At 37.1% G+C, this 19,205-nt stretch overlaps 1 protein-coding gene across 1 annotated transcript in view; it reads right to left on the reverse strand.

The window, feature by feature from the left end:
• The window catches only part of FAM91A1 (family with sequence similarity 91 member A1), a 37,238-nt gene that overhangs the window by 12,093 nt on the left and 5,940 nt on the right, over nt 1-19,205 (reverse strand). Inside the window, exons 5-23 of the mRNA XM_080381751.1 lie at nt 19,082-19,149; nt 17,726-17,839; nt 16,611-16,701; nt 14,328-14,390; nt 13,158-13,264; nt 11,896-11,934; nt 11,678-11,790; nt 10,619-10,737; nt 10,105-10,217; nt 9,822-9,908; nt 8,928-9,060; nt 8,095-8,243; nt 7,513-7,647; nt 5,304-5,417; nt 4,291-4,363; nt 2,859-3,008; nt 2,253-2,360; nt 1,842-1,965; nt 716-785 (exon numbers count right to left, since the gene is read on the reverse strand). Of these exons, the coding sequence (XP_080237877.1) occupies nt 716-785; nt 1,842-1,965; nt 2,253-2,360; nt 2,859-3,008; nt 4,291-4,363; nt 5,304-5,417; nt 7,513-7,647; nt 8,095-8,243; nt 8,928-9,060; nt 9,822-9,908; nt 10,105-10,217; nt 10,619-10,737; nt 11,678-11,790; nt 11,896-11,934; nt 13,158-13,264; nt 14,328-14,390; nt 16,611-16,701; nt 17,726-17,839; nt 19,082-19,149 (1,970 nt within the window). The remainder of the gene's footprint in view (nt 1-715; nt 786-1,841; nt 1,966-2,252; nt 2,361-2,858; nt 3,009-4,290; nt 4,364-5,303; nt 5,418-7,512; nt 7,648-8,094; nt 8,244-8,927; nt 9,061-9,821; nt 9,909-10,104; nt 10,218-10,618; nt 10,738-11,677; nt 11,791-11,895; nt 11,935-13,157; nt 13,265-14,327; nt 14,391-16,610; nt 16,702-17,725; nt 17,840-19,081; nt 19,150-19,205) is intronic.

Genomic DNA, 19,205 nt, shown 5'->3' on the forward strand with positions numbered 1-19,205 from the left:
AAGTCATACACAGCTAAGAAGATTCCATGTTAAATGTGGACATGCCTTGCTAGCATACGCTTCCGTGCAGAATTATACAAGGCTGCAGACCTGGCACTGCTCCTTGCTTGATACACAAGACCCCTATTCTATTCTCTCTCCATGCTCTTAAAAAAAATCCTCCCAGAGTATGCAGTTTTACATATCTATACTCATTCAACACCAAGTTCTGGAGGATCTTCGGACAAATACAAAAAGTAACTGGTATGAAATACATGTTCATGTATTTTATTTTTTCCTAAGGGAACACAGTGGACTTCAGATGCAGATAATCTCAAAAGATTAGCACATCCATGGTTTGGAGTATTATCTCCCTAACATATCTAAGAATCAATCAAGTAACTAGTAGAGTAGGCTGCATTACAACTGGAGGAGCAAAGAACAATTTTGCTGTGCTGTGCAAGCCCCGTAAAAAAACAATGAAACTAATTACACAATGCAACCACGGAAGTTGAGAGAAGTATCAAATAATATTAGAAAAGGGATAGGGAAGTACTCACTTTTTGCTACCAGCAGCATTTGAGGTTGATAGTGCTTTTAATACAGTTACCATTCAAAGAAAAAGCAAATAAAACAAACCACGTATATTTCCATACACCCAAGAATGGCAAGGAGAAAGGCAAAGAGGGATGACAGACCAATCAGAATGATTTACATTTGGGTTACTGCTCCTTACCTGAAATGAATGAACAAAATTAAGGACCTGAAGAGACAGCTTTCTACTGGAATGTAAGAGTTTTTGAAGGCTGCCAAAAACAAAAGAGAAGAAGCTTTGTCCAGGATGCAAAAATTTTTACGAGTAAAGTACCACCATAGTAACTTGCTCACAAGTAAATCTAGTAGTACCTAACATCATGTGACAAAGTTAAAAGGTTTCACACAGAAAGCCTGATAGTCATCACTGAAGAGGTGCTCCACTCATCTGCTCTTGAGTCTAGGTAGGGAAAATAGCATTTAGCTGACATTTACACTAACTAAAGTGAAATTACTGCAACTGAAAAATGCTATTTTACATAAGAAATTAATATATTAGACTTTATTATGTCTCATACTTATGCAGCACAGTCTGGTAACACGACTTAAGCAGATTAGCGACACACTGTTAAAAAACAGGTCAACTACTGTAATAAAATCCTTAAGCCATGTTTTCAGGCAGCCTTACTTTTGGTCTCCAGAACCATGCCCCAGGAAAAAAACAAAACAAAAACAAACCACACACACACAAAAAAAAAAAAAAAAAAAAAACACCAAACAAAAGAAACAAACCCAAAAATCCCATTGTTGAAAAGTAATCTTTCATAATGAAAAACAAAAAGCAGAAGACACCTTGATCGGAAGCCATGACTAACTCAGCAAATAAAATACCAATAGCAAAGAAAATTTCCACAAGAGCTAAACACATTTTACATCAAACCATTACCAGTAAGCCCTGCCCCAAACAGTTAGGCGGAAGAAAGAAAAAGCCTGCGCTAGGCTAGAAAGGGGAAATGAGTAGGAAGGCATCCAAATGTACTTTTTTCCTGATCTGTTCATAAACAGTTTACTACAAAGAATTAACTTTTGCTCTGCAGAAGCTACAAAACCAGCCTAATCTTAATCTTACCACAGCTAAAGACTACTACATTGTACATTATAGCTGGTAGCCAAAAAGCAACCACCTTACATGCTAGAATTAAGCACTCCATGAAACTTAGCCCAGTTCTGCTTTAATAGGCATTGAGTTGTAGGTGGGTTTTTTTGCAGAAGCTCTGGACATAACACATACAAACTGTTAAGCCTGTAGCTGACAGATGACAGCTCACCTTTCTTTTCTACATAATCCATGAGTGGCAATTTTTCTGCAGACCTTCTGATTCAACTCGGAGCTGAAGAGAGGAATGCCAAAGCATAATTCCAGGGGAACCCATTCCAGTTCTGTTGTGGGTACTACAGAAAGAAAACCAAAGGACAGCCAAATTTTAAGAAGCGACAAAGCAAAAATATTGACCCCAGAATCAGTTAGCTCTGAGCAGGATCCACTGGACAGTTCATTCTTTTTAAGACAGTTCATTTACTGAAATGCTCAAAGATTTAAGGGATTCCAGATTTTAAAGAGGAAGAACAGTTGGTGTTGCACTTGTCCCAGACAACCAAACAACGTGTTAAGATCCTTAAAAACAAGGTATCCCAGTGGACTGAAAATGTTCAGTACAAGCCATTTGCCATGTTTTTACCTTCAAGGCTTTGCTTGACTGCAGAATCCGTTGGGGCTTCTTCTATTACCATCTCAAATGATTCTGTGCTCCCATTTACATCAGATCCTGACGCTAGTTCAGCCTCTCCTAAAGGTAATTTTTACATAAACATGTAGGTGAATATAAATTTAGTTACCACCTGATGTAAGGAACATGACACAAGCTTTGCCCAAAGACCTTACAGCTATAAAACTGGAGGAAGGGATATGGAGAAACATAGGGTCCGATTCATTTTAGAATTGGAGTAACTTCAGGATCTTCACCACACTTACAAAAGATTCAGTTCTGGCATATAAAAATGACATAATTTACTTTTAATATTTTGAAATTTTGGTTTTCTTCTGTTGACTGTTAGTCCAGTGATTTTTCAGTCTGTATTTGCTATTTCTGATCTAGTCACAAAGAAGAATTAGGAAGTAAGCCTACTGCCAATAGATTTACACTCAAAATAGGTTCCTGTCTGTGTTGGATTATAATTTTTAGAGTTTCAAACCAAAGAATTTAATCCTTTGTTCACCTTTGCTAAAATGACTGTATTTGAAATTAAGGGAACATAGCCAAAAAAGACAATTATTGGTAACCAACCTCTCCCATCGGAAGCATCACTCAGCTTTCTGTTAGCGTGCTGACTTGAAGGATTCAACATAGTGACATAGCCACAAAAATGCTGCAAGTCTACTTTGCTTCTCAGTATTTTTAAAGCCGCATGAATGCCCATGTTCACACGAGAGAAGTCTAGTAGAAAAACAACACATACTCAACATTATTTTACAAGAAGCCTCCTCCATAACCATGTAAGTTCATCTCTAGGCCAGGCTAAGTTTTTTTATCTGGATTTTTCTCTCTGGTTATGCTCCATGTTAGTGATCACATTGGTAGATCTAGGGTAACACCTAAGTGATCACAGTCTTCCCACACCAAGCACTAATTGGAATTTTACAGTACAGTAAAAAAGCCAAGGAAAAAGAAAAATACAAACAGAAGATGATCTCTCTCACACACACAGACACATACAGACAGCAGAGATGGAAAGGTTCAGCTAGGAATCAGATGTCCAGCTCTTTCAGTGCCAGTGTCTTTTATGGCAAATTCAATACAAGACACATGTTCCACATATCTGAAATTCTGAAGAATTAGAATAGAATATTAGAGATTAACAATGAGTTTCAACACTGAGTTGCTCATGCTAGACTTAGAGATTCTGCCTTCAAGATTTTTCACCTAGCATCAAGTTGGAAGAAAACAGACATCTCAGAGTGTGAACAAACGTAACTCATTTTGTTGAAAATAACTCATTTTGAACCTAGTGAAAATTAAATTAGAAAGTTTAGCTTTGCTTTTAGTTGGCCCCGATTTTTCTAAGTGGTAGCTTAAATAATTTTAGATTTCGTATCTGGAAATTCATACTTTAATGGCAGCTCTCAGGTGGGAAGGTTATGGTCTCAATTATGCAAAGCTTGTGCCCTAACTCATCAAGGAGTATTTCAGAACATGTTAATTCCTGCCTTTCAAAATCAGTTGAGCTAGGCAGACTTTGAAGGAATAGGAGATTTTGCTAGCAAAGCTCTTCCTGGGGAAAAAAAGCCTCCGTAATAGTTCCTAGTGCTACTAATCAAGATAAGTTTGTTCAGTTTTCGTCTCACCTGTCTTACAGTTAAGATATGCTGAATAGAACATACAGAAGATTTCTTGATGCTGTTAAATATATTAAATATTCGCTAGTTAATAAGCAAGTACACACAAAGAAAGATCCAGACGTGTTTGTGGAAGTTACTACTTTACATCTGTGCTAGGAAAGAAGAGGCCAGAAAACACATTCCAATTAGCATAAGACTTTATCTCTAAGCTCAGAACAGACCTGTCAACCCTTTAAGTATTCTTTAAATCTTCTCATCTAACTTGACTTGTAAGTCCAAGAAAATTTGTATCAAAAGGTTTATTGCAACCTTACTGCACAAGGTAACGTGCAAGAGAGTTAAAAATGGTTATAAAGATTATGTTAAAGACAATCAGTTACCTCCCTGCTGCTCAGCTTCATCAAATGGGAAAGGTATGTGCATTGTTTCTCCCATTCCATGCATGCCATGCCCCTGAACATCAAGTAATTAAATTAGGAACAAAAAAAAATATATACTCATCAGTTTATCTTAGTCCTACTTGTGCTTCCTTTTAAGGAGTACCAGTCAAGGTGATGAAACAAATAAGATCAAGATATTTATACATTAAAGTTCCTACTAAGCTGAAATAAGTAATTTAGTAAAATACACCACCCTTCCCCCTAAATGCATGTGAGTGAACACAAAAAAGTTCAGCTTCAGTGAAGAAGAGCGATTTTTTCTCCAATTATTGGTTATAAACTGATTTTCTATTCACTGAGCGCTCCTGAAGCAAAACAGAGCTTCCACCCTTAAGTACAGAACATTTTTGAGCAGTCAAGGCTGTCACAAGTGGTCCTTTGAGCATGTGTAACTATGTTTGTTACAATACTAAGTATCTATTTATTTGAACAACTCATTCTGAGAGTTCAGCTGAACAGAAGAAACAGAAGAAGCTATTTTACTTCTCTCAAATAGAAAAACCCACTCTGTTTCTGCTGTTTGTAATAAAAAACATGTTTTGCTCATACTTTACTGTAAGAGCTAAATACCAAGCACCCCCAAAAAAGTCCATTTCTTGAATACAGTTTCTACTCCCTGTTGCTTTACACTACTGCTGTCTAAAAAGCTTGTGGGCTTTTCACTTTCACTCCAGTTTCCTATATCCCTACTCTCATAAATCCACACCTCATTTTTAGCTAGCAAAACTCTATTACATCTGCCTGTAATACAATAATGCATACATAATAGGCATTCAGTTCAAAACCCATGCCTTAACCACGGCTGAATCATAGCAGCATTGGCTAGAGAAGTTAAACATTTTTCAGCTCTTGGCAAAAGTGTAGCTCTCCTACATTGTTAGTGTTCTCTACCATGTAGCAGCTTAACTCAAAAAAATTCTGTGTTTTCATTATTTATACAGAGCACACTGTACCTGGATTAGAACAGCAGAATGCGTTAAAGCATCATTCAACATTGTGAGCACATTTGAAGTAGGAACTACTCCTGGGTCGTGACCCCAAGACGTTATTAGTAAGCGATCATAACCCTAGAAGAGAGAAATTAAGAATATTTACAGTAGTAATGGACTATCCAAGCACATAAAGTGAAATACTAGAGTTAGGCATGAGCATATTGTTACAATCACGAAGTCACAACAGCTAACTACAACTCTACAGTGTTATTCTCTGTACCAAGGATACTCATGTTCTCATCTCTCTCAAACTCATGTTCATACTCCTGGTAAAGACAGAAGTCTGCCAATCTCAAAGTTAAGATGCTATTTTGAACAGGAGGTATCTGTCATCGATTCCTGTAGAGCTATCTAGCTATCACAGCAGCCTCCCAGCAAGTAGGAGATGAAAATAAACCTGCATAAAATTGAAAGCAAAATATAAACTGGATAAAATAAAACCACCAGAGAAACAAAGATATATCAATCCCCAAAATACCTATCCAAGGGGGAGAGACAGGAAAAAAGAACAGACTAGGAAATAATTTCCTAGTTTCTCAGTTTTCAAGACTGAATTCCCCTGAACCTTCATAAGATTTCTAGAAACATCTTGACAGTTCCCTAGGGAAGTCATGCTGCAAAACAGTAGCAGGAGAGAAGCATTCACATATACACGCAGAGGAAAAAAGCTCCAGCAAGTTTGTGACACTGCAGAACGTGAGATCATTTAGTACAACACAGCCTAACCTGTCAGCACGCTGAGATTCAATCCGTTTTGAACTTTTCCAAGGCTACAGACTCAATGCCTTTTACTAGCAAAAGTGCACAATCCATACATTTACTGGCAGTTTAGGCTAATGACAGACTAAGGTTTGAATCAAGCTCATCACCCACAGCCTTACAAAATGCCTTCTGCTCTAGAAGCCTTGATTCACTTAATCCTATGTTGTCTTAAAGTAAGTCTTAGAAATTTAAATCTACCAAATTTTTGAAATTGGAAAGGGAAGGGGCACATGAAAGAGGTTTAAGGAATGGAAAATACATCTACAAATCCTAGAGCCAGAGACGATTGCTGATGTAGGTACCCCAAAGAATGCACATCTCTCTCTGAAGGTCTCCTTACTGTTCTAATATATTTAGCTCCTCAAGCATCTACTCAAGAGCGATGAGATGCAAACTGTAGAGGCCTCTCTACAATTACGAATTTGAACAATATTATTTTATTAATTCCGCTGTGAGCAGCAAGACCTAAACACTACTAATCATCTGCAGTATTTCAAATCAAAGTCAATAGGTACAATGGTTTTTGGTTCAGGCAAGTTTAGAAGTTGCCATGGCCACTTCTACCTAGGGTTGCCTAACATACACACACCTAACAGTACTCCTTTGTGGCACATCTGTCCTTATTAGCATCTCAAGTGACAGAATGGGAGAAGGCAGCATCTGAAGTCTTTTATTCATGCTTTTATCACCTGCACTGTTTTGCGGGACTCCTTGCCAAAGCACTGTATGGATGTTAAGAAGTTAGGTGGACTCAAGGCTAGAAGGAATTCAGGAGAACAACAGATCACTGCAGAGACAAGAATTCCAGTCACAACATCTATATATGCAATATCACATACAGCAATATCAGGAAGTTCCAGACCAGAACATTGCTGAGGGCTGGAAAGGTCTTAAGAAGTATTGCATGCTGAGTTTGTTCCTCCTACTTCCAGCCACTGCTAGATACAGGCTACTAGGCTAGGCAGGCCTTTTGTCTAACCTAGTGCAATCTTTATTATTCTGTCATTTAAACTGACGGGATAATTACAGCCTAGAACTTCAAAGCCTCAATCACAGATTTCTATAGTGGCCAAACTGAAAGCGATCATCTTAGCCATCTTCTAAACCAGGGAAAGATATATGCAGAGATGTCCTATCTCGTATGATACTAGAAAAAGCACAATATACTAGGTTTTTATCTTTTGATATAGGTCTTCTACATCTTTGTAACACACTCTAGGGATAGGCTCATAAACTTAAATTCACAATGACTGCAGTAGCATATTTTACATTAAAATTGAAAGGGGTGGCATCAATACACTGGAGTGACATTGTGACAAGGAGACATAACTGCCATCCCTAAATAGTGTACAGAGTATCTTTAAAACATTTGGAGAAGGGAGGAAAAATAAATCCATGAATACCATACCTGAAAAATGTCTGGAAGTTTTCGAAGACGTGTTCCTTTAGAGAGCAACAGAGAAGGTGGTCCTTGTCCAGTTATATGGTAAATATACAGTTTGAACCAAACTGAACTGACTTCTGGTATTGCAGGTCCAATATGCTGAAGAGAGGTTATTCAAGAAATTAGGAAGAACTCAACATTGCAACTGTTTTATGTACAGCTATCACTTATGAATCAACAGTTTTGAAGAAATATAAATCTAGTTTTGCAGCACAGGAGTTCAAATGTATTACTCTGCTACTAATATTCTAGGTATTTAGTCCAGTATTGCAAGACTTTACAGAAAGGTGATAGCATTTTCTATGACTACAAATTCAAGAACAAAGTATCTGTCATTGACACTACTTGAACAGGTAAATAAATGAAACAAATGTGAATACTTAAGTTTTCCCCTCACTAAACACTTTTAGATGAATCGCTATACTATTCTACATGCCAGTACTTGAGTTACTTTGAAAGGGACATCTCACAGATGTATCCAAAACAAAGCTGTTAAGATACCACATTACTAGATACTGGGGAGGAAACCCCCCGTATTTTTTTCACCTGGGGTGTACAGCTGCTAATAGGTCGAATTTCATTGGTAAGTGGTGCCATGGAAACCAGCAGAGTATAATTTTTGTTGAGAACTCTGCTGCACGTAGCTGGATCCAAGCCGAGCAAACTCTCACATCGTAAGAGGTCCAATGGAAACCCTATGTGGAAAGTGTAAGATTCTTAAATTATCACTTAGGATTGAACACACAACCCAAGATATTATTTCAGATTTTCCATTCTCCCCTGCTAAGCCATGAAATACAACATTTTCCACAATTAAGTTTTGAATTATTGGGGTGAATTTTAATAAAACTGTACATAACTTTAGCAATTTCATTCATACAGGGTTGTCTGGCAGAACTACAGCTTGCTTCTCACCAACTAACTGAGCCCAGGAAATAAGCAAAGATACTGAGGAAGTAAGAAACATCTAAAAAAAAAAATCTACCCCCATTAGAAGAATACACTCCCTTTAACCACTTGAAAAATGTTTCATTTAACAGAGCAACTCTGAGTAAACAATGACTCCTTTACATGGCCTTCAGAAGCACAAGATTTGAAACCAATCTCTTCCTCAATTTCAGCTTGTCCTGCCTTCATTATGCTTTAATCTATTGCTTTGGATGTTAAGTCCAAGCTTTGGCAACCAGATCTGTCATTCAACAGGCAAAGCCAGTAATGCAGGCTCAAAGGATGATGGAAAAGTGATGTTTTGGCTTCAAATTATTTTTAAACAAGTAGGAAACAATTGCTTTCTGAAATAACAGCTTAATCAGAAAGCTGAGCCCACAGCAGGTAAGTAAACAAACTTAGAAGGATTTCCTCAAGAGTATTCACAGTACCATTATTTGGTTGATCAGGCTGTACAGCTTGTGCCCCCAGATCTTTATTATGCCGCAAAAACAGTATTGTGTTTCTCAGCGTAAGCGCATGATCGAAGTACCGCTGTGCCTCCCCTTCACCTGTGCTTTGAACCTAAAAAAAACAAACATAAATGCATACAAGTGGCAGGTAGTTTCCACAAGCATCAATTACATAAAAGGAAAGATTAACAAATCAGCATTTTAAAGTTTCGTAATTGAGTAACAACCCTGCCGCTCATATGCAGAGGCTGTTAAATAAAAATTGAGTTTTGGCCATGCTAGTCAAACAGTCAAAAAGTACACAAACACAACATCTATAAATCAGAACTATGACACAGTCTTTGAGTTAAAGGATTTAAACCTCCAGTCATGCTGACTGGTATACAACGATACAGCAATTGCCAGTGGTCCTCCTACACAATTCTACAGTTGTCCTTCTAGAATTATCTTTAAAAGGTGGATAGGTTAAGCATTCCAGACATAATGGTCAAATTTTCCTACAAAAATGACATGCAGACTTTCAAAAATATTAATACTTTACTAAAAAGAAAGTGATTTCTATTGAACAAGCCCTAATGCAGGTGTGTTGACGTACAGACTCAGGCAAATGTAGTTCACAAACTCAGTTTGCTCACCAGACTCACCACATTCATATGCATACACAGTGTGCACCTGAAAGTCACTACAGAAATAAATGCTGTGAATAAGAAACATTTAACTGAAGCAGGTTCAGTATGGTAAGGTGCTTGTTCTTATCGTTGTATTGCTAAATAAGCAGTTTTACACAATGAAAATACTGGGCCTTTTTTCTGGCCCTTTAAACACATCAAGCGCTGAAAAAGCATTTGATCAAACATGTAACAAACAGATTACCTTTTCCAGCTCCACCAAGAAGCTGTCAAGACTCTCATCCGACAGTTTCCCAACTTCAAACATAGTGACTGCATGACTTTTCAAGTTCTGGAGTAACAAAACAAAACTGTCTTAATTCTTTGAGAATGGAATGGGTAAGTAAAGTTTTATTAAGCAAAAACATTTTTTAACAAGTAACACAAGTCTTTTTTTAATAATTACAACCATATTATATTGAAGTCAAAGTATTTTAAAGCTCTACATATTTATTCTTGGCATAATACATTGAACAATTTTGACATACTGGTGAAAGATTTCCCATCATTAAAAAGGCAGTGAGAGTAGAATCAAACAGGAAGGCAATACGCTTTGTGTGTCCACTAGACAGATTCAGGCTGCTCACACTGGCTGTTTCAGCTAAGAGAACAAAAAGAAAATACATGATCACATTTGATTTCTTTTACAGTAAGTTCATCAAGTTGAAGAAATACAAAAAAAAGTTAGTTATTGCCATACTGAGTGGAACAGAATTCCCTTATCACTCCTAAACTATTGATTGACTTCTCAATTGAAGCTCGTATCTTTGCATCAACTGATATCCATAATACAGGTCAGTCTCATCCTCAGAAGAAAAGCTATATGGCTACAGAATTTTAAACCAAGAATAGACACCACCTCCCCCACTGTATGTTCCATATGAAAAAAGGATCTACACAATCTGTGTTTTACTTGTTTCTAGACCCCTCTACAGCCTATGGCACTCTAGAAATATAGAAGTAATTGATCCTAATGTATTAAAGTTTACTGTTAGTGCTAACCTGGATCATCTTGGCTGTTGGTATCTGTATCTGTGGCTGATGACCCAGCTTCCTGTATAGGACTTCTGTTTTCCCCACTGTCCCATGAAAGCAGCATCTTTTGAGCGTCCAAAGTACTCCTATTAATGTGAATTAAAATCCACATCTATTGGTCACTGCAGCACCAGAGAAGTATCTCTGCCTTCCAGTGCTAGTAGTCCATGCACAGGCATACCCAGTACATGCCTTTCAATACTTCTAAGCCCTGAATCAGTCAAGCTTGACATCCCTCGGAGTCCTGCTTTAGCTTCAGCTGAAGAGCTTATTTAGGGGTTTGAAAATACCAGATTTTGAAAAAGAGATCTGAAAATTCAAATCACCACTGCTGAAGAGTCCAAAGGGGAAAAAAAAAAAAAAATCCAATTCACTTTCTTCTCACAGTCTGAATTAACATTAAGGAAAACTCAGGCATAGTGGTCACTTTAAAGGGCTTAATAGATACTGAACTAAGAACACATGACAACTCTTAATTAATGCAACTTTGCACTCCAACTTGGAGAACCCTTTGTTGACTGGTATTAACATCACTTTTCCAGGATTTGATACAGACATACATAGGTGTCAGTGAAAGAACTGCAATGGTACCTGATACCAAGCAAGCAAATTTTATGTACGTATTCACTGACAGCAGTGCCAAGAGACATTGTCTCTGTACTAGCACAGTAACAGCTGTTATTTCTGGCCCTAGGAGCTTAAAGCAAGTATACACTTCTCTGCTTCAAAAGTGAGCAACTAGGCATTTAAAGGTCAAAAAGCCAGCATTAAGTAACAGCAACAACAGTAGTACATTGAACTTACAGGCTATATTACCACCCCTTATCCTCAGATTAAAGAAAGAAAGAAAAAAAAGAAAAAAAAAAAGGATCAAGTATCCTTGTTATTATACACATTAGAGAGCCAAGTGAGATTTGTTGCCTCAGAAGTCAAAGAAAACAACCAATAGCTTTACAATCAGATTTTGGTTCAAAGCTTTCTCTTCAACGGGAAAAGTAAGCCTTGTGAAAGAATGAAGACACTTACTTCAGTCTGTTTACTGAAGGAACATTCTTCCATGATGGATGAAGATTATCCAGGTTTATTACTTGGCCTTTCTTATGAGCAAAGCCTAACCGACAATACATGGACACAGCATTCTGAAGAAACAGACACACATGTAATAAGCAACTGTTATATGAAACCAGGCTGCAAGACAATGAACTTTCCACATCAAGTTCAACAGATGCATTATACACACATACCTTTACTAAAGATAAGTCAATCTCTAGGACATTTGCAAGCTAAAAAAAAATAAAAAAAAAAATTTAACAATACAGTATTAGCAATACAAGGTAATTCACCACTCATGGGCTTTCTTTTTAAACCCAGCCTGTACTTGCAGAAGCAATTTTCACCACAATGTGTTCACCACAAGTGACTAAAAAAAAGGGATAAAGTTTCATAATTGTCCCACTTGAAAGCATGCAAAAGAAATACAAGGTCATCTTCCACTGTGTAATTTCTAGGTTACTCATGCATATCAAAAGACATACAAAGAGGAAAACAAATCTGGATATATTTAACGGGTATTTTTCAGGTGCTTATTCACCAAGTTTTGAGAATAAGACCTTATGAAAACATATTTCTCATTAAAATGATAAATACTTAGCAAAAGTTACATTCCTATTTAAGTCAATACTTGCAGAAGAATGGCTGCAGAAGCATGGCCTTAGAATCTCTGAAGATCTGCACAATCCAGGCCTGGTATTAGAATAGGCCTGTAATCAGAACTGTACTGAAGTTAACAAGAAAGGCAGCCTTGAGCTATTCTTGAATCCTGAGACCAAGTCATTATGTTGTGCCAACAGGCCGTGGCTGTAACAAGCTGCAGCTGCTGGGAAAGCAGGTGCAGGGCCAAGAAAGATAGGGACCGGTATGGGAATATAGGGAGTAACAAACTACAAGGCTGAAGCACAGCAACACAATTAGCTACATGGATAGAATGCTTATTTTAGTCATGATAATTAGGGGTGTGAGAACCGTGCACGTTTAGAGACTACTAACCAGTTATATTTCTGCTTTACGAATATGCATGTGTATCGGTTCTATATAAGTAGTGTTAGAAACTAATAAAGTTGAGCAAGATGCATAACTCGTATTGAGCGTCTTCTAATACTCTGCATGTTTTCAATGCCAAAGAATTATTTTTTTTTTATTTCACACTAGGAAAATGCTGTTTCTCCAGTTCTAGCTCATATAAAACAGTTTAAGTTAGTCAACCCTACATAAATTTGTTCCAGCTGATGGAATTTTTCACTGAATTGAAGGTACTCTTCAAGCCTGAATCACTATAAAAGTCACGTTCAAGATAAAAGAAACACGTTGGATCTTCAGCCTGGCAATACTTCTAAATGAAATCACTTGTATCAATCCATATCTATGCCTTGAGTATTCTCAGCAGTGTGCTTTGAGCCCTTTCAAGTATTTCTATCCTCCCTGACACAGGGAGGTAATTTTTACTTACCTCTGCCACATTAGTGTGTTCATCTATCGAAACAAATATCTTGTACAGGAGTGTTTCAAAGTAATCACCTTGCACTCTGTTCATCACAAAACCTTCAAGTGGTGGTACTAAAAAAGAAGAATTACTTGCAAAATTACAATCTGGTAACTTATTTAATTAAACTGAAACTGCATAAAACCAGAAAAATAAATTTACACTTATTTAGTTTTCATGGTACCTGTAAGTTTGAAGATTCTTCCAGTCACAAAGAGCCTAAAGATAGCATATATGGTATTTAAAATTCTCCCACTCCCTAAGAAAATTTATGGTTGTCAATGTGTTTTCTTATAAAAACTAAAGCCACTTGACTTTTACATCATAGCCTTGCAGTCGCCGGCTCATCCACCACAGAATTTCCAGTCATGCAGCCCATAAAATGATTTTGTAATGTGTCTGGAGATTACATCATGGCTCTGACTGGAATGAAATACTAAAAAACAACCCCACACTACACTCCAAAGCTAAGATTCCCAAAGTATTATATAAGCATGAAGTCTCTTGTATTTAGAGGACTTTTCCTTAACTGATCTCTACGCTACAGCAATGACAGGTACTTCTGCATGACCAAGTTCTAAACAATTTAAATCTTTACAGATAATATGGCATTCCAACACCCCCAAGACCTAGCATAACATAATGAGTTGTTCAAAGGGCAGCCGTACGCTGTGCTAGTTTAAGCGCCTACACAGTCCCCAGACACAGTGCATGTCTATAATTGAGGTGACGAGATCATGAAGGATGAATTCATCATCTATAAAAATGTTGCATCTGTATAGAAAATAGGAGTAAAAAAACCCACGTCCTTTTGGTAAGGCAACTATGTTTCTCTATGCTATTCTCCCTTTTCATTACAGATGTATATAGGAGGGTAATTATTAATTCATGCCATAACTCTTTTACAGAATCTTATCTACCCAAATATGGATTAAAATCTCAGAATTCAAGTTGAAGTGAATACTATACACAATAAAAACAACAGTTTGACAGAGTTTAAAACATTTAGGAAAAAAAATTATAGCTCAAATGCTTTGTTGAAGCAAACTCATGCACAGCTTCCAAGGCAGAGAACTACAGGATAACTGAAATGAAGCCAAGAAAACATAGGTGTAATACCATTACAGATTTACTTACCTGCTATACAGCTGTCATCACATATTGGTACATCAAGGTAAATAAATCCTTTGTTATACAAACCTTCATAAATAAAAGCACATCGTTTCAGAAAAAAGCATTTTCCAGACTATTAATGATACACAAAGTAAACTTCCCTATCAGCCAATGCAGAATTCAAGGTTTTTCCTGATAGCCTCCAACATAGAATATTACTTTGCAATGCATGGATCAATAAACCACACACAATATTAAACAGGTGTCACCCTAAACCAGAGTTCTTTACTTGCAGTCTAATGCAGTACACTTGGAGCTCTACAGCTACTTTCAGGACAGCAGAGCAGAACAACCACCAATCAAAGCAGCTACATCTGACAGAGAGGAGTGTTTTTCTGCCTAAACGTTAATTTAGTTTTCACCATCATCACTGTACTGTCAGGAAGTGCATTTTTTTTTTAATCCTGAATTAGTTTTGTCAGCTGAGGATGCTGGCTACATTTTGGTTCTCCCCTAACTCAGGCTGGAACTTGCACACTTCGTAGCAAGGATACAAACTAAATCACATCAGTTCTGATGGTTCTCAGACGTCCTTCCCACACATCTTCACAGAAAGTCTTTTTTTATACAACTGCAAAAATAAATTCTGGGGCACTTCAGCACAAGTCATCAGCAAAGCTGCAGCAGATACAGATGGACATCACATACAATAAGGACAATAATATGGTAGATTTTTAAATTACACTTTCTCCACATGAGATTGATTCGAGCACTAAGCATCTCAGCCGAGTTCTGAAGAGTAGATAGGCCTGGGAGAAGTTTTTAAGGAAGCGCAAAACATTTCAGCATGCTTATCTCTAGAGTCTAAGGTTTGTAACAGCTATACCATAACAGTAAAGCATAAAGCTAAATTAAACTGTATAAAATAAGCAAATTTATTCTCTGCAGTTCCTTTCTCACCCAAGATCACTCCCATCTACACCATATTCATAACAGTGCAGGGCACGTGTACCAACCACCCTCAGGTGAAGAGCTAAACACCTGAAGTAAAATTGTCAGGATGTTTCCCAAACATCGCTCAGCCCAGCTATAGCATGTATGTATATATTATAGTATAACTAGCAAAATTACCACCCCGAATCAGATCTGAAATAAAATGTTGGTTTAATGCAGGTAACTAGCCTGAATTCATGCTGATACAACGGCTGTTCAACATGGGCAGTGACACACACATGAGTTTGCACAGCTGAGTGTATCAGCAAATCGGCTTTGATGGATCAGGATGACATTACAAGCCATCAACATGCTAATGGTGCTTTTCACTGTCTCTCCTTCAGATTCTGTTCTCATAGCTCATACATCTTTATTTACCGTACCTGAAATGTATTGATGACATCACAGTTTGGACTAAACAGTCCTCTTTCCCCATAAAATCCCATCCTACTGGCAGTCCATTACATTAAATTTCCATACATTCTTTTTCTACCCATGAATTAAGGTAGAAAGTTACATTACATCCTCCTAAACCTACTAAACCTGAGCTGTAACCCTCTCCACAAGCAACACCAGGCCATGTATAGAGAATAACTACGAAGCATTTTCAGAATTCGTTTTCTTAAGCCCTATACTGATTCAGACCCACTCCACAGCTTGAATTTCACCTGCTTCACTTTTCTTTTGTTCTGACTCAATTTCTTAAGAAAACTACAGTGCACAGGTTCGGTTGCTTGTAATAAGCCAAGCATTTACAGACAGACTTCTCAAGGAGGAGTTTGTCGGTCATCATGTACTTCCTTGCCTAATATGACTTGTGTATATCTAATACTTGTTACACTGAAATGGGGGGAGACATCACTTTTCAGTAACAGCTGCAGACCTTTGAGAAATACGACACACTCTTAGATTTAAGCCCCATTTTATGGTCTTCAAACAGTAAAAAAAAAATCACAACTCTTCTCTGAAAAGCAAGAAGTGAAGTTTTACCACCCAGGATTACTAACTCTGACATTTTTAATTTTAGTTTCTCTTGTCCTCATCTACATTCCCTTCCCCCACAATCTTTAGTGATAGCTTCTAATGAAAGAATTTGTTGAATCAAACAACAACAGAACAACAGCTGCTCGCGGCTCACTGTTGAACAGTTACAAGGTCTGGACTGCAGCCTGTACAAGCTCTTGAGTATTTTCCTCCACCTCCTCTTATGCTTCAGCTGTCTGCATCCCCTTTTATTGCCAGTTTTCAGGCAGTACCCTCAGAACTTACTAAGCAAAATCTACAAACAAAAGAGAAATGTCATAAAAAACTTACTGTGAACTACATTGAAGTCTAATGAACCAGCAAGCTGAGGACCTGAATCAATGATCTTATCAATAGCAGACTTCTCCGATGTAGTACAAATCTAGGTAAAAGAAATCATGTTAGTCTTGTAGAAATGAGTGTATGCAACTTAATACGACTGAAAAAATGCCAAAAATTTCAGCCTCAAATCAGTCATAAGTAATATAAGAATATAGGAAGTAATGCAAGTTCTTGAACTATGTGCACTGAAGAATTCACTGCAGTTCCTGTTAAAGTGTTAACATTTTTTTACTCTTGTCCTCATACAAAATTATGCATGCTCCAGGAACAGTACTTAATTGCACAGGTATTTGGCAAGTGAAGTCCACAGTGTAATAGGTTTGCTCTTTAAAGCTTCCAAACTAAGCATTCAGCCACACAATTGGAACCGTTCTAGAAAGGGGTCCATTACAATATCAAAATAATATGCATCAGGTCAACTACTCTGAGCTGATCAGATGTCAGACTTTAAGGGGCTACTGCCAAGATATTCCAAAAAAAGATTCCATCGCTGCTTTAAATATGTTTCAATCTAAACAAAAGACTTCCAGAGAAGGAATTAAATCCAGGTCAAATGACTGTGAAAAGAAACTGTGAGAATGGAAGTAGAATGAGGATGAAACATTAAGGCAGCTCACATGTTCTTCATGTGCAAACAATGAAGAAAAAAAAAAAAACAAGAAGGAGACACAAGGAGCAGAAACAATGAAAACATATATATATATCTCAAAGTCCACTGGCATTCAGATTTGAATTATACTCAAGGTGAAGATTCAGTCAAAACTGAGCTCTGAGATTAAATATGAAATTTAAGAAAACTTATTTTGTTCCTTATTTCCTTCAAAGCACATTATCGTATCAGTTACCACAGACAGTTGACACAAAACTACCTCAGCACTGTACATAATGTAGAAAGTACAAAGAAGGGAGAGGGCAGAATACGTCAACAAAGAAAACATCACAATTTCCATTATAGAGTACTTATAAACCTTCAACATAATCTTTATGTAGAATAAAGGAAGCCCCTGCTTTCAGGGACTATCAGTATTCAACCAAAATTAGAGAAGCAACCCATACTACAATACCTTGATGTCATCCTCAGTGATGTAGCCAGACTGCACAACCCACCATGCCTCTATAGCAATCTCCACGGGTTTCACAGGTAACAGATCATGAGCCGTTTTCCTTCTGAAAAATTTCTGCAGTGGTACAGTCCATTTGAGATAGTAATAAAGAGCACGTCACATCTGCAGACAGCCATTTACCTTTATAAAAATGGATGTTTATAAACATCCATTTTTAAGTACGTTATATTCACAGGCTGGACATACACAAATACTGCTAGCCTTGTCATTTAAGTTTCCCTCCTCTCTCAAATCACATGAAATCAAGAAGGAAAAAATTATTTACATCTGATACTGTTAAGTCTTCACATAAACCCGTATTTTCATCTGTACTCTACGTGTCACTAATTAAAAACCACACTATTCGAACACATTAGGATCAAGTCCACATTTAAACTATTTAGGACGTTTTTCTGATGTGAACAGGTAAAAGCACAGCAAACAAAGTATACAAATTGGGTATTTTAAAGGAATTCAGTGATCTTAAAAAAAAAAAGCGTTTTATGAACAATTTTATTTACTTTAAAAGACAAAGTACCCCACATTCTCAATAAGCATGGTTCTTAAAAAGTACACTGAATGTCAGTCCAAGAAAGAAAAACTGGATGATACTGTTTATTTATAGACCTAAATAGCTTCTCTTCCATGTGTAGCCATTACTTTTTGGTTCACTATCAGCTTCACATTTTGGTAAGCACACTTCTGGTTGAAAGAGCACTGTGAACCTACTGTAAGAGCACTTACAAGTTTCCTGAAGAAAAGAACTTTTGTGAACTAAAGGGCCTACTTCTATCGACAGTCATTACAATGTTTTCCACAGGTGCTGTTCATATGCAAGGACACCTGTTCATCTTTATTACCATTGTCTTAGAGGAAAACATACGTATTATAAAAATTTATACCTAGATGGGAGGACTATCCTAGAATAAAGCGCACCCACAGAAACATGCAATAATTCTTCCAGAACCAATATCATTATTCCATGTTTATAGTGGCTAGAAGACTTTAGTTATCTGATGTCACAAGTAAATATAGCTCTGAAAATATAAGATTTTAAAAAAATCCAAACCAAAAATATAGCACTGAATATCTTTTTCTTTAGTATACTTTGATTTTAAATTAAAGAGCTCTTGCATTAACTTCAGGAAAGACAATATAATTAGAAATACATTATGTCACAGCCAGGTAGTCACACTATTAAACTAACCAGGCCCATGAAATTATTCTGTTCTTCATTTTCTATGAAATAAGGGGGGGGGGCAGCACGGCACTGGGAAAGATGAAGGAAAGAGGAGGGAAAATTAAAGACAAACTTACCTTTGAAGACCTACATTGGTTCATTAGATCTATATACTGGTTTCTTCCTATACCAAGAAGTCGTAGACCTAAAAAATAAATAAGATTTTATTTCTCTTAAGACAGTCTTAAGCTGAAGGTACAT

Source organism: Falco punctatus (assembly GCF_963210335.1).
Source record: "Falco punctatus genome assembly, chromosome: 3".
Classification (NCBI taxonomy): Eukaryota; Metazoa; Chordata; class Aves; order Falconiformes; family Falconidae; genus Falco; species Falco punctatus.